Source organism: Numenius arquata, chromosome 1 (genome assembly GCF_964106895.1).
Source record: "Numenius arquata chromosome 1, bNumArq3.hap1.1, whole genome shotgun sequence".
In the NCBI taxonomy this organism is placed as follows: Eukaryota; Metazoa; Chordata; class Aves; order Charadriiformes; family Scolopacidae; genus Numenius; species Numenius arquata.
The window spans coordinates 10,200,014-10,215,411 of NC_133576.1; the positions used below are offsets into that span (position 1 = coordinate 10,200,014).

General features: G+C 49.0%; 1 protein-coding gene across 1 annotated transcript; it reads left to right on the plus strand.

Annotated features, from left to right (window-relative positions):
- The first annotated feature begins 310 nt into the window (after window positions 1–310).
- MLF2 (myeloid leukemia factor 2) lies at window positions 311–7,420 on the plus strand. The gene is made up of 9 exons (XM_074148548.1): window positions 311–447; window positions 664–737; window positions 2,722–2,848; window positions 3,316–3,351; window positions 4,846–4,899; window positions 5,319–5,444; window positions 5,804–5,963; window positions 6,052–6,292; window positions 6,829–7,420. Exons 2-8 carry the CDS (start codon window positions 688–690, stop codon window positions 6,228–6,230), a joined length of 732 nt encoding a protein of 243 aa, XP_074004649.1. The 5' UTR covers window positions 311–447; window positions 664–687; the 3' UTR covers window positions 6,231–6,292; window positions 6,829–7,420.
- The last annotated feature ends 7,978 nt before the right edge of the window (window positions 7,421–15,398 follow it).

Sequence of the window (15,398 nt, forward strand, 5' to 3'; positions counted from 1 at the left end):
CTCATCCCTCCAGCGCTGGCCTTGCCTGCCGGCTGCCCTCCTGGTCCCCCCCCCCCCCCCCCCGCCGCCACCCTCTCGGCCCGAGGAACAATGGCCCCTTGTGCCCGGGCGTGTTTTCACTCGCCGCCAGCTGCAGCTCGCTCCCGCACCCGCCGCCGAGGCCTCCCAGACGGTAAGGCAGAGCCGCCGCACCGGCCTTGGGCCTACGACCCCCTCAGGCCCGGGGCCTTCCCGCCGCGCCTGTCGGCAGGGGGCGCTCTCCCGAGCAGCCCTTCCGGCCGGGCCGGGGCGGGTGCGCATGCGCGGGGCGAGCCGGCCGGGGCGGCGGGGGCGAGCGCGGTACCGGGCCGCGATGGGAGCGGAGGCGTGATCGGCCCGCGGGCGTCCCGCTGCCGCTGGAGGGGAAGGGCAGCGCCCGCCGCTCGGCACCCACCGGCGAGCCAGCAGGCAGGGGAAGGGGCGCGGCTGACGGGGCCGGGGGCGGGGCTTGGGCCCGGTGCCGGGGCGGGGGGTGGGGGGGTCGCGGCCTAGGGCGCCGCGGGAGGAGCGCTGCCATCGCCCGCCCGTGATGGGGCGATGCGGGAGGAGCGGGGCGGGGGCGGTTCGGCTGCTCGTTCCTTCCCCGCCCCTCTGCCGTCCTCACCCCTCCTCTCCCCTCCGCAGAGGCCGCCCCCGACGGAGGGAAGCATGTTTCGGCTGATGAGGGATGGCGAGCCGGAGGACCCCATGTTTGCCATGTGAGTCCAGCTGGGCATCCTCCGGGGAGGGGGTAGAGAGAGGGGGGGCGGCACGGATCGTCTCCTGGGGGTGGCTGGAGGGGGGGCCAGGTGAGCCCCTACCCCGGCCAGGCGGGCAGAGGGCCTTGTGGGCTGCGGGAGGTACCGCAGCGCAGCAGCTGTCTGGAGGAAAATACAGGGGCAGCGCAGGGAATAACCTGCTTCAGGTTGGTCCGATTCCTGTAATAGAACGTGGTCTTGGAGGGAAGCGTAATTAAATAAAGTAGGCCAAAAGGCATTGCAGCTGCCTGAGGAAGAGAGGGCTGGAATACCTAATTTTTCTCTTTGCGTAAGTGTTTTTTTGTTGTTGTTGTTGTTTTCCTTATGCAAAAGCAGATTTCAGTTCAGGTAGATAAAATCTGTTGTTCCATCCAGTGTTTGTTGCTGTTCTGCGCAGGAAATTATTAATGGAGCTGGAGAAGACTGCTAAAGTAGTTGTCAAGTTGGAAGGAACTAAGTAAAGGGAAGACAAGAAGTAGTTTTGAAATACGAGTCTTGAAATCTAACACAGGTCCCAAGAACTCTTCCTGGGATTCCTTTTACTGAATGTTTTTGTTTCTGTCCATAGTCCAGAAATAGGATATTGATAAATTTTGGCAGTGAAACTAAGTTAGTGATCCTTGCCAAAGCAGATAAGGAATAGACTGTAATACAGTAAGAATTTGATTATGTTAAGCATGGCACTACTAGAAATTTGGGGGAATTAATTTGTGTAGAAGAATAAAGCCTGTTTTTTGCTTATAAAATCAGTAACAAGCAAGAATCTTTTTGTCTCTAAACTAACTACCAGGAGAGGAGCCCGTGATGTCCTAGTTAGTCACAGAATGACTGTGTTCTCTTGATGTGGCAGGTATGAGTCTAGCTTTTATTATGGGAAGCATTTCCAGTAGAGACAGAAAAGTATTGGCTGGTAGTAAGTGCTTTTGTGATCTCAGGAGTATTCTGTGTTGTTGAGGTTATTCACGCTCATGGGGGATAAGTGCAGACTCTACACTGCGTAGAGAAATGCTGTGGTATTTCCCAGACTTTTTTAACTGTGGCCATTATATTCTGTGACCGTTGTCCTTATTCTCCTTTTTCTCTTCTTGCTCTTCCAGCATGTGTGAGTGTGTACAGCCCTCAAAGTGAAGGCTGCAAAAGAAGGAAGGGAAGGAAAGCCAGTTTGGGACCTCAGTTACTGTTCCCTTTTCCTCCGAAATGTGCAAAAGCTGAGTGGGGTCTAAACCTCTTGACAGGTGTACACAAAACATTGTAGGAAAACAGCAGATGAAGATTACTGGGGACGGAGGGATGTCACACAGTGTCGGGCCATACAGTCTATTCTGGAGGTTTCGGTCTTGCATTTGAGTTTGTGCGTGTGTCTGTGGAGGGGTGAGAGGGCAATTATCTAGGATCGCCTGCTCTCTGGTCCCATTAAGTGTAGTCCTCTCTTTGCAACCAGGAGGATCTTTGTGCACCTCCCTGCAAAATGAAGAACTGTTCGTCTAGAAGGGTTTGATTGTTTCGCAAAGCTGTTAATATACGGAGTTTTGATGGCACAAGGGAAAATAAGTATGAGGTGATGGTGGTATCTGAACTGCATATCTGAGAAGCGGCTTTCATCTGTTAGAGCAGTGAGGTTCTGGAATGGCCTTGGCCATGCTCAGCCTTAAAGCGTTAGTGGGAGCAGGACACTGAACTACTTCTGAACAGACATCAGTTAGTACCTGAGAGGAGTTCTGCAGTGTAATACTTTCTATTACAAGAAATAAGGTGGGATCCAGAGGTCCCTTCCAGCACCAAGGATCACCATAAGCAACGCTAGGTTCTTGGGATTCTGGGTTTTCAGCTTGGAAAGGAATGTACAGTTACATAAGAGAAACTCAAAGTCAGGATGGGTGGATTATGCGGAGCTTTGTCTTCTGTCATCCCTTCCTCAACATTGTTCTCTCAACCTTTCCAAAAGGGACCCTTTTGCCATCCACCGGCAGCACATGAACCGCATGCTTTCTGGAAGTTTCGGGTTCGGCCCCCTCCTTGGCATCACCGATGGGACCACACCTGGGGCTCGCCAGGCTGGCCGTAGGATGCAGGTAAAAGAGGGGCTGAGTACAGGGTAGGATTTCTTAAACTGTCTTGTTCGCTTCTGTCTTCCACCATCACTGGGCTGGGCACATTCCTCGCCTTCACATGGATGGTTAGCACAGAATTAATCTCTAAAACCGTGCCGTTCTTGTCCTTTTCTTTACTCCACGTGCATTAATAAATTGAGCACCACTGTGTTAAAGTTGAATGGGAGGAAGGGAAGAAATGTCTGTTATTTCTCAAGGCCATAAATCAATATAACTGGGAGAAATTAAGGAGCATCACCTTCTGTCTGGTTTGTTAGGAGTGGTATGGTTTGAACTGCCATGAGTCTGTGGGGTACTTTCTTGAATTGTCTGTTGAGCCTGAGTGTTCCCAATTCTTTTTCTGAGAAGGATGAGAGTGTTCTGAGGAGAATCTAGTGTTTGGCTGTTGCAAGGTCACTTTCTGATCTGTTTTTCTGTTGTCCTGGCAGGCAGGAGCTGTTTCACCCTTTGGGATGCTCGGCATGGTAAGTTCTCTGTTTTTCTGGGTCAAATTAGAGGCTTTCTAAATAGTAGCTTTATACTGAGATTCATCAGCGCTCTGTGCAACTGGTGCTAAAATGTAGCCATCTGTGAGCAAGACCACCTATCTGTCCTAACAGGTAGGGCGGGTGGGAAGATGTGAAGAGAGCAGAATGAGCTCTAGATTTATAGTAATCAGAATACAGGAGGGGGTATTGAGCTGAAACTGGAGGCAGCAGTTTTCTCTTGAACCCCTCTCGTGGAGTTGCTATATGACTTCAGGCCTTTCCCTTGTTTCCCCTGCAATGTTTTAATCTGGTCTGTTGCTTTAGAGGAGGGATTCTAACACTGTTTAGACGGGGAGGTTATATTTGTACCTTGACCAGAGAAGAGCCCTAAAGCTGTTACAGCACAATATTTCACAGGAATTGGGACAGTTAATATCCAGGAAGAGCAGATAGGCTCTTAATAACCTCATATGTCTGAAAAGAAGCTGTGGATCTGTTTGGAAGTAATGGAGGAGCTGTGACAACTTACCCATCAGTAGGCAGAGACGATTATTGAACCTCCTTTGCCAATGGTGTCGGCTGGAAAAGCCAACAAAATACTTTAGGTGAACAGGACCGGAATGAGAATGACAGGGTGGATGTGGGAACAGCATGCTGATCTCCCTCATCTACTAAAATAATACACTGGAAATAGGTTATCCCAGATCCAGCAACTTTAGCTGCCTTGCTCTGCCGGATTGCCTCAGTGAAAGAGACTTAGCGTCCCTGAATTGTTGTAGCTCAGAGGAGGATTAATAAGAATACAAACAGATAGACTTCAAAGGATAATAACGTTGCATGTGAGTAGTGCTCTGCTGAAAACGAGAACAAGAGGCTACTTGAGGAAACAAAAAAATCAGCAAGTTTAAACTGACATAGTAATTTTGTTTACATATTGCACAATTAACCTGTGAGACCTGCTGGCCTAGTGTATTACTGCAGCCTTTAGGTTTACGAGATTAAAAAGTCAGGTGTTTGTAGAGAAAATAAGAAAACTTGTTATTATGTTAGAAAGAGTACAATCAATGGAAACTTCCCTGGGGTTTAAATTAAGAGCTGACAGTGATGAGCTGAAAATATCATTGAGGATGACTGTCTTGTAGTTAAGAACACTGTAGGTACATACCTCAGATTCCTTCTCTCTGCTTTGCTGAGTGCCTGGACTCAACAAACCTCAGTGCGTCGGGAATCAGACCCAAACTAAAAGAACAACCTTTGGCCGTATCCAGAGATCTGGAGAGCCAGAACACGTGGGCAATGCAACCTGAGAGACTGGAGGGAACAGCAACCCCAAATCGTGGGGTTTTTCTGCTCTACTGAAAGAAAGGGAAAATAACAAGTTTTTTCTTCATAGGCAGCAGTTTTTTTGTCTCTTGCAGATAGAGGGGAGGAAGAACAACAAACTATCTTTCCAAACTGACTATTCTTTTGTTCTCTTTTCCTTTTCATCAGGCAGGTGGCTTTATAGATATGTTTGGGATGATGAACGACATGATTGGAAACATGGTAAGAACCATCCGTACGCTGGTCTGTATTGAGGGGGTACTGAGGGTGCTCCTGCCATCCACTCTAGGGTCTCTGATCTTACTGTACTTCTTTGGTCTGGTTTGTGCTCAAGCTGCCACGGTGGCAGAGGCTGTAAGCCTTGCTTCATGACCAGGATTTAGTGATAGAGAGCTTGTTCCTGAGGCGTACCCTCTTGAGTGCAGGGAGGAGAGATGGGTGAGAAAGGAAGTGTGGGGGTAGACTTGTTTAGCAAGAAACAAGAATTAATTTAAGAGGAAGATGTATTCTCCAGAAAGATGGACCCATGGAGATTCTATTCTTCCTATCATAGTTTCTTCCTGCTTCGTTGTATAGAGAGAATTAACTGCCATCTCTTCTTCCCTCCCATTCTTTATACCACTCCCCATTTCTTGTTGCAGGAGCATATGACAAGTGGTGCTAACTGCCAGACATTTACCTCCTCAACTGTCATCTCCTATTCCAACTTGGGTGATGGACCCAAAGTCTATCAGGAGACCTCAGAAATGCGTTCAGCGCCTGGCGGGGTAAGGAGGGGGCTGCAGTGCATCTTCCCAGCACGAGGCTGCTGGTTTTGCTGTGGGTGGATAGAATTCATTCATTTGGTGGCTCAGCACTGGCCACCCACAGCACTTCTGCTTTGTAGTCGGTTGTAGTTTGAGGAATGCGTTGTGACTCACTGAACCACGCTGAAGGCCACTGGGAGGGGATGGGAAGTGCTGGCAGGGGGGGAATCCATTTATCCCTCTTCATTATGTTGCGTCTGACATCCTGGGAGTGGTGGCGGTGCAACGTGACTGAAATACTGCAGGCAAGAATCAAGAGTGCCTTATGGGGCTGGGAGAATGAGTGGAAATGTTGATCCTACATGGGAATCTGCCCTCAGATCCGTGAGACTAGACGGACCGTCAGGGACTCCGACAGTGGCTTGGAACAAATGTCAATTGGACACCACATCAGGGAGCGGGCCCACATCATGCAGCGATCCCGGAACCATCGCACGGGTGACCAGGAAGAGAGGCAGGACTACATCAACATGGATGAAAGTGAGTACTGCCCGTGTCCTCCTGCCAGCAAAGCCAGGTGCCGCTTCCCCACCTCCTCCCCGTCTGAGCTTCTTCTTTCCTTACACAGGTGATGCAGCCGCGTTTGATGATGAGTGGAGGCGAGAAACATCTCGTTTCCGGCCGCAGCGGGCGCTGGATTACCGACGTCATGAAGGCAGCAGCGGCCGTCGGGCTGAGGGGACTCGTCTTGCGATCCAGGGCCCTGAGGATTCTCCCTCCAGACAGTCCCGTCGGTATGACTGGTGAACCCAGAGCAGACCTTGTGGGGGGTGCAGCGTGGCCACCCCCAAATCTACCTACACGCTCTTGTAAGTCTTCAACAAGCATTTCTCCTCACCTTCCACTGCACGGTTGCCTCTTGGCCATATGATTATATTTTTTCATTGCCTCTATCTTACATTATTTTGAAGTGTTGGTTGGAAATGGGTTTTCCCACTTAATCTAGAGAGCGGGGAAGATGTGAATTTTGAGAAAATAGTGTTCTGAACGGGAATGGGGAAGCTGTTTAAGTTAGCTTTGTCATCAGCAAAAAACGTCTGGTGTCAGCCTTAACTGATGGTTGAAATGGTATGAAATGATGTAGGATCACAATCTGTGGAGTGTTTATACTGTCATTGTATAGAACTTGGGGACCATTTGCTGTCAATCCAGTTTGAAATATAAGTTAAGTGCTGGTGTCTGCTCTCCTGTGTTTTGAATAGGGTTCACTAGGATGTGATCTAGTGCTTGAAAAGGGACTTTTTTCCTTTTTTTAATGTCTAGACATCATGTCTTTATCTGTCTTCTGTGCTGCCTTCTAGTCACAACTTACTCTTTTTATGTTCTCCGTTTCCCTTCCTCCCAGGTACAGACAGTGAAACTCTGAAGCCCCTTCAAAGCACCACTTGGACCTTCCTCAAATTTAGTATTAACCTCCCTCCCACTTTAAGAATTGAAACAAAGCAACTAATCTTCTGCATTGCTCTTTTTTTGCCCCGTTTGGGTGCTGCAGTAGGGCGTGGGGAATCTCACTGATGTGCGAGGAACGCATTAATTGCCCATTCCCCTTCTGCTCTCCCTTGGTTCTGTTCTTTCTGCCAGTAGTGGTGGGCATGAGGAGCTGCCACCTTGCCTCTTCCATCCTTTCCGCTCTTTCTGTGCTGGGTTGGGCTGGTTCTGAAGTTTGTGTTTAGTCCCCTGTGAAAGAAATAGGATGGAATTCTGCTAGAACCCCGTGTCGGTCCCCTCACCGGGACTGAGGCTTTGATTCCCTTCCTGCTCCTTGGTGCAGCTATGGAGAAGCAGAGGGATGTGTGCGTTAGAGAAAGGAGGAGCAGAACAAAAGCTGGATCAGCCTGTGGGCCCCCCTCCCCCCTCCCCCTCTTCAATCAGCTCCCCCACTTTTTTAATTTGTGAAACTTGTAACTAGATGTTTACTGAATAAAGAAACAAACTGTAAAGAGTTGTTGGATCAGTCTTTACCTTCAGCTAACCTAGTTGTACCTGCTGCGGAATTAAGTAACCTCTTTCATATCCTTGGGAAATTGCTGAGGAGAAACTCGGTATTTAATTCAAAGGCTTTATTTTCTTATAGAAAATACCCTTATAGCCTTCCCATATAGTTACAAAGTGAGATAATGCTCAACACAGAAATTGTGAAAGAAGACCCAAGAACCCACTGTTTGCAAAAATACCCTTTAATTACTGTAGTTTTGCTGTGAGCTCGAGGGAGATTGGTTGGTCTTTCTTGCTGCCTGGTCGTCTGTGCAGCCCTGAATTGAGCCTCTGGGGTACCTGCACAGTCAGGGAATATTTCCATTATTTTCTCATTATTTCTCTGCAGCAGACCCTGATGTTGTTACGAATGACCTTTTCTTAACTTCTCCAGTATTGGGTGAAACTCAAGAGGCACTAGGAATACAGGACTAGGGAAGATCTCCTGGGTTCTTGGGCCAGTTTCCTGCTCCAGCATGTGCTCTTGTCTAAACCTTTTCACCAACTCATTTGGAGAAGAAGGCAGAAAATTGATGCACAACTTAACACTTGGAAGTGGTGTGCTGGCATCTTGCTCTGTATCCCCGTGTTGTATGTACATCTGGGCACTAACAGAGGGACAGAGACCTCACAGGACTGACTGTCTTGCCCAGAAAACCAGATGCAGAATCTGAGCCCAGAAAGCTCAGGGCAGAGTTTGCACGTGCTCCACCCTTCACGGAAGCGCAGGGCAGAGCCTTACCTGATGGCAGGCTCTGTCGCTGCTTCCCTGGGCGGTTCTGTCCCATAGCAAACCTCAAGTCCTGGTCTTCAGGTGATGGGTCCACATCCAGGTGCAGTTGGAGAGGTCGCCAGCGTCCGGGAGAGTGAAGGGAGGGACCTCGGTTGAGACAGTGAAGTAAGTGTTGGAGGGGAATAAGCAGTGACCTGTTGGGAGTGGACTGAGTTTCTGGAGTTGTCATAGTCAGGACAGGCCCTGAAGAGAGCAAGGGTAAAGGAAGAGCCACACATGAAAAAGCAGGGCTTGGGAGGGGTTTAGTGGTGGACGGATCATCTTGGGTTTGCCAGACTTTGAGAGAAGGAACTGGAGCAGCAGCAGCCCTCATCTCTGGTCGTCTTGAGCTGGCGCAAGATGTGAGACCCGGTACTTTGATACAGCGAAGAGCCCACTGAGCTCAGGAGGGTGCTTACAGCTTCGAGACAGTGGTGGCAATGTCCTGGCCATTCTTTGAGGCTGTGTCCGAGAAAGAGAATAGGGAGGTTGGGTGGTGGTGGTGGGGATTAACTTGGACCTTTAAGACGTGAGGATCCGTTCCAGCTTGGTTGTGGAATTCCTAATCTTGACAGAGAACAGATGGAAATGTGGTAACTGGGATGTTAGTGGTATGAGCTGTTGCAAGGGTGACTCCCTACAACCTGGGATGACACTTGAGCAGATGTCGCTCTTTCTCAAGGAGAGATTCTTTTGTCTGGATTCAGCCTCTGCGCTCTTTTAGGTGCTTCCCTGCTTACAGATCTGGGGCCCTTGCATTCTCTTGCACTCTGTGGTGTGTGTGGGGTGTGATTTGTTGGGCTGCTTGAGCCTTGCTCACTGCTGTACACTCGTGTCCGAGATCATCACACCTTCTCCAGGTGCAACAAGGCTCGGGTAGTCTAGAGAAATGGAAAAGAGCTTCAATTAGAGAGGACCTTGTGTTCAGGCTGGGAAGCAGAGACAAGAGCCTGGAAGAGAGTTTTAGAGGTCCCAAACCAGAAAGTAAATATGGGAAGTGTATTGGGAAGGTCTCCCCTTTGCTAGTCCCAAGGCTGACGTTAACCTCTGACTTCTGAGCAGGAGGTTTTTTCCCCAAAGCAGAGGTTTTTCCCAAACCTCCCTTGACTCCTCTGGTCCTGGAGGTGGCTCTTCACCTGCTGCTCGGGTTTCTGCTGAAGAAGCCTTCTCAGCTGCTCCAGGCTGGCATTGATCTCAGCACGGCAGCGCTTTTCAGTCGCTGGCTTGCAGGGATGTGAAGGCAAGGAGAAGGGAGCGGATCTGTTTCCCAGTGGGGGCCTTTTGCCAAGTTGCGCTTGGGGCTCTCCCTTTTGCCAGTACCCTGGTTTGATGAAAATTCGCTTACTGATCACTGACGTAGGTTGCTAATGCAAAGGAAGAGCGTGCAGAGAATTGCATGGAGGCAACAAAAGGGTGTGTGCGCACAACCAATGACTTCCTCCTCTTTGGCTTCCTTCACACCAGCTGTGAGAAGCTCTCACTTGTTGTGGGCAGGTACCTGAGTCTGCCTGTCCAGCGCCGCTCCCATCGAGCTGCCTGAAAACAAGAACACTCAGGCAACCAAAAAGCCCACCTCTGTTACACCACCCCAACTTCATCTGGTTACTTTTTTCCCCATTAGTTACAGTTTCAACTGAAAATGGTTTCCTATTAAAAGTAGTCCTATCCCTGGAGGTGTTCAAGGCCAGGCTGGATGGGGCTTTGAGCAACCTGGTCTGGTGAGAGGTGTCCCTGCCTGTGGCAGGGGGGTTGGAGCTCAATGATCTTTAAGGTCCCTTCCAACCCAAACCATTCTATGGTTCTGTGATAGTCCACCTGCTGTATCAGGGCAAAGGGACGGCCCGGGATGAGTCTCTCCCATTTCTGAGACGTCTGTGACAGCTCTTGCAGCAGGGTGGAGAGAGAGAAGGTTGGACGTTCCCAACGTGGAAGTCAAACAGTGTTTGTTTGAGATGCGCAGGACGTGCCTCCAAGTTATCCGTATCCAGCCGTTCTCACTCCTTCTCCCACAGCTGTCACCTTCGAAGGGGACTAGTTGGAGCCCCAAAGCAGTGCAGTTCAGTGGTACTTCTGGATCTTGCTAAGGAGCAAGTAGGGCACCTGGAGTGAGGCAGAAGGGCCTGTCGGGATTAAAAAGAGGGAGGAACAACAAGGAGTGGGGGGCAGAATGAGGTGGAGAGAGGCTGGAAACACTGGTAGAAAGATGGATGGCATAACCTGGGGATGGGAGCACATTAGCTACACACAAATAGAATAGAAAATTAAAGGGGTTTGTCTGTTGTGCATTCAGTTTTCCATGTTTGAAAATTTATCATGAAAATAAGAGCCATTAAAGCTAGCAGGAATTTTGTCCTTAAATGTTTTTGTCAGTAGCCCTGAAGCTCTGTGCACCTTTCACTGCACTTTTTTAAAGCATTATAGAATACTGAGGAAATAACCTTGTGGCTATATTTGTAAACAGTAAATGAGATTATATCCACAGCTGTAAACTAGTTAAACTGACATTAAGTCAAGATAAGAGATCAAACATGCAATAAATTTGAAAATAAAAATGCATGGATACACTTTTATAATTTTCTCAGTCTTACTTTCTTGAAATTGTTCGTGTCCAACAGCTGTAATATTTTCTGATTAAATCACACGTTGGGTTAATAAAGGCACTACAGCAACCTGAAGTTAAAGGTTACAGCAGCGCAAGGGATCTTACTCAGCCACACAAGACTATTCCTTGATTTTAAAACAAAAAATATTATTAAAACAACAAAAGGGCCAATATTATAAATTTAAGTTCACTGATAGATTTCAAGTAATGAGGGGAAAAATAGACCCCAGAATATTAAATTATTTCTACTAGGATGCTGTTCTGAAATGAATGCTCATTAGGAACGTGATTAACGATCTGAAAGAAGATATTAAACGAGTGCTGATGAAGCTTTCAGAGGACCCAGGGAACAATGAAGGTGATAAACGATGGACAAAGATGAGATGTGCGGAGCAGTCTGTAACTATTGGTGTGGTGTTCATTTACAAACAGTAAGGATTTTTGGCTGTCGTGAAAGCAGAAAGACATTCATCTGGGAGCATGAACGTAGTCTGTGGTCTTTCAAGATGGAGGACTGGTTTTCTGGAAACTCTGGAGGGACTCTGAAAAGAATTAGAGGATTGGGAGGTCACCAAGTAAGTGAATGTTACTTGCATAATTCCCCAGATGTGGAGATGGGTTACACTTGGAGGCATCAGCCCGCGTTCACCAAGAAGGGAGGTGAAGTTCCTCTCCTGTATCACAATAGTGAGCCCATGGTGTAAAATCTAAGGATACTACACTAAGAAGGACACCAGAGATTAGAAGGACTCAAGAAGGGAGTAACAGGGAAGACTTGAAGCCTGGAAACACTGACTGCCACTGCGGTTCACGCTGTGAACCCAAGACTCTTGTGTCTGAGCTCATTCCACTTCAGCCCGGGCTGGTGTTCCCTGTATGGGAATGAGGTTTCTGACAGCAGAGGGCTCTTTAACCTAGCAGAAAACCTGCAGCTTCCTCCTGATGGAACTGGAGATGAGATGCAGACCTTCACGGGAGAGCGGTAATCATTAGTGCATACCTGGGTTTCCCAGCTCGTGCTACTCCAAACCTAGATGGGGCCTCTCAAAGAGAAGTTGGAGAGCGGGCGCAGGAATGGGGTGAGGTTATTCTTGGCCACTTGAGAAACCAAATGACATGATTAAACCTGCCCCTTCAAGCTTTAAAAATCTATGAATCAGAGAGGAAAGCAGGCTGGCACAGGGGTAGGCTGCAGGGGAGGGTGGGAAGGGGAAGAAGAAACCTGGTGACTTGACAGGGACTTCAAAGCTCATAGGACCACAGAGCAAGCTGCAGGAAACGGAGCTCTCCGTGGGCACAATGGATTGTTTGGGAAACAAACGTGCACTTCCACAGGGCGAGAGTGTAAAATCCCACAGGCAAATGCCATTCCTGTGGCACCAACTCCAGCGTTGGAGAACAACAGGAGCTGTTCAGCTGTTGGAGTCGGTGAGTTGGTGTATTTAAAATAGACCTCAATACAGGGTTTGGGTTAAAATCACTTGTTTGATTTTGCAACATTTTTCTACTTTACAAAACACTCTAAAAGAAATGAACTGATTTTATTTTGCAGTCCTGTCTTAAATGTAGCTTTTTCTTTTTTTTTTTTCCTCCTGGGACTTTTCTTTTTCAAAGACAACACTTCAAAAACAATGTCCCAGTGGGGAAACTCCACTCAGGTTATTATTGCTTCCACTATCTCCTCACATCTGGCTGTTTGGCTGGCTGGGCTTGTAAATATCCTGAGGGCACTTAATACAAACTTAGGGGAGAAAAAAAGGAGATATAAAGGAAGGGGAATAGAATAGACCCTACCTGTCTCCATCTGCTGGTGCCCTAATGATCAGAGGTAAGCTGGAAGTAGAGATACTAGCCTCACCATGTCCATCCCTTACTAATAGGAGAAGAGGAGAACAAAGACTGCAAAAAATAAATACACGAGTAAATAAATAAAACCCAGACACATTGCCAAATTGGATGAGGGTATCACACAGGAGGATGTAGGTGGCCTTAGAGGTGTCAGTAACAGCAAAGGGACTAAAGTCAGTAGCACGAAGTAAAAGGCAAAAGGCACATAGGACCTAAAATCCATACGTTCTTAGCCGGAAACTGGAGCCTCTTTGAATATAGGCAGCAGAAAAGAAGAAAGACTCAGGATCACCAGTGAATCATCTAACAACTATAGACACCTACTGAGGCACCGAGGAGAAGACATCCGCAATCTGGGAGGTGTTTCTAGTAGCTAGAGGTGTGTGTCAGTGTTGCTATGCAAGATGCTGATCGGACTTCACCTGTGGAAAAGAACTGTGCCCATTTTTAGCCAAGAGAGCTTAGTTTGATGTGCAAGTAAGAGCAAGCTGGTAGGGCAGCCTACAAGCCATGGAGAGCTCACAGCGTACCAGGGGCTGGTTTGGTTAGTTAAGCAAAGTGAAGTCCCTACTCGAGGGAAATAAACACCAGGGAGGAAGAACAGCTTCAGCTAAAGCCACGCCGGCACAGTCACAAGAGAACATAAACTAGCTGTGAATCCATTTAAGGTGGAAATTGAAAAAACTTCCTAGCCATTGCAGCAGTCAGGTTCTGGGGCAGCCTGCCAAGGGGAGTAGCGGGGGGCAACAAATTTTACCAGCTTTTGGTTGGCACTTGAGAAGATTCCACAAGGGATTATGAGAGGGTACCGGTAAGAGATCACACTCGGTCACCAGGAGCCTCCTTCTCACTTCTGCTCCCACCAAAAAGATCATCCATCTTCCCACGTCCCGAAGACAGTGCTAAATGCTTCAGGGACAGATGCAGGGAAACCTGCAGGACACAGGGCAAAGCCTCCCTGGAAACGTTTTCTTCTGATCCGAAGGGGCCGGGGCTTCACTGGTGCCTTGGGGCAGGAGGGCTTAGAATTGCTTTTAAACACATGCACAAGTGCTACGGTAATTCTGGATGTTCTTGTTACCCGCAATAAGGGTCACGGCTCTTGAAGCCAGCTAACATTTCACTATCTAGGGGATTCATCACAACAGGAATCATGGAATCATAGAATGGTTAGAGTTGGAAGGGACCTTAAAGATCATCGAGTTCCAACCCCCCTGCCATGGGCAGGGACACCTCCCACTAGAGCAGGTTGCTCAAAGCCCCATCCAGCCTGGCCTTGAACACTTCCAGGGACGGGGCATCCACAACTTCCCTGGGCAACCTGTTCCAGTGCCTCACCACCCTCACAGTAAAGAATTTCTTCCTAATATCTAATCTAAATCTCCCCTCTTCCAATTTAAAACCATTACCCCTTGTCCTGTCACTACATTTCCTGACAAAGAGTCCCTCTCCGGCTCTCCTGTGGGTTCCCTTCAGATATTGGAAGGCTGCATTAAGGTCTCCCCGGAGCCTTCTCTTCTCCAGGCTGAACAACCCCAGCTCTCTCAGCCTGTCTTCATAGCAGAGGTGCTCCATCCCTCTGATCATCTTCATGGCCCTCCGCTGGACCCATCCCAACAGGTCCATGTCCTTCCTGTGTTGAGGACTCCAAAGCTGGACACAGTACTCCAGGTGGGGTTTCACGAGCGCAGAGTAGAGGGGCAGAATCACCTCTCATGACCTGCTGGCCACACTTCTCTTGATGCAGTCCAGGATGTGGTTGGCTTTCTGGGCTGCCAGTACACATTGCCGGCTCATGTTGAGCTTCTCATCCACAATATATATATAGAATATAACTGCACGTTTCAGAAGGAAATTTGTTGCAAACGAACTCCTTTCCCCGGCAGTGGCAGAGCCCGTCACCAGCAGAGGAGGCAGACAAAAATCCAAGCCCAGTTCCACACTGCACCAGCAGGAACGCTTGCGGAAAGCTGGAGCCACCCCGAAGTGAAACACCCGAGAGGTGGGTGGCTGAGGAACCAGCAGAGAAAGTAGGTGTTTTTTTCAGAGTATTGCAGCTAAACAGTGACTAGTACTAGGAAAAGGGAGGAGGAAAGAAGAGCCCTGTGGGCGGGAACATAGGCAGGCACCCACGGAGAGGATGGCAGAGAGGGAAAAGGGTCACAGAAGGAAAATGAGTAGCTATTCCAGGGCATAAAAAGGAGGCAGGAAGGACGTCAGGGATCTGAGAGCTGCATTTGAAGCTGCTGACATGGACCGTGTGACTCCTCCGACTACTCTAGCTCGCACTGCTCCGTAGTCCTGCAGAGCCAGGGGCCGCATCCCAGGGAGCCTGGACCAGCCGTGGCAGGAGGCAGGTACAACCCTCAGTGGCTGCTGTTGGCAGGGGAGCCTTTGCGAGAAGCTACAGCCCTGCAGGAAGCAGACCAGGACACCCATCCGTCTGTGTCAGGCCACCCAACAGACTGGACGGTCAGGCACACACCTCCCACAAACAGCCTTTGGAGGGGAGGCGAGCGGATGCCCCATTGCAGCAGAGGTGAGGCATCCCCACGTGAAGCTCTGGGGGACCACATGGCCACATGCAGAGATACTTTCACATGCACTAGCCCTCCTGTTCATCAAAAAAACAACCAACCAACCAACCAACCAACCCCCAATCACTTAATGTCTCATTTGAGGGACAGAGGCAAGGGCGGCCTCAGCACCCCCCATAAAC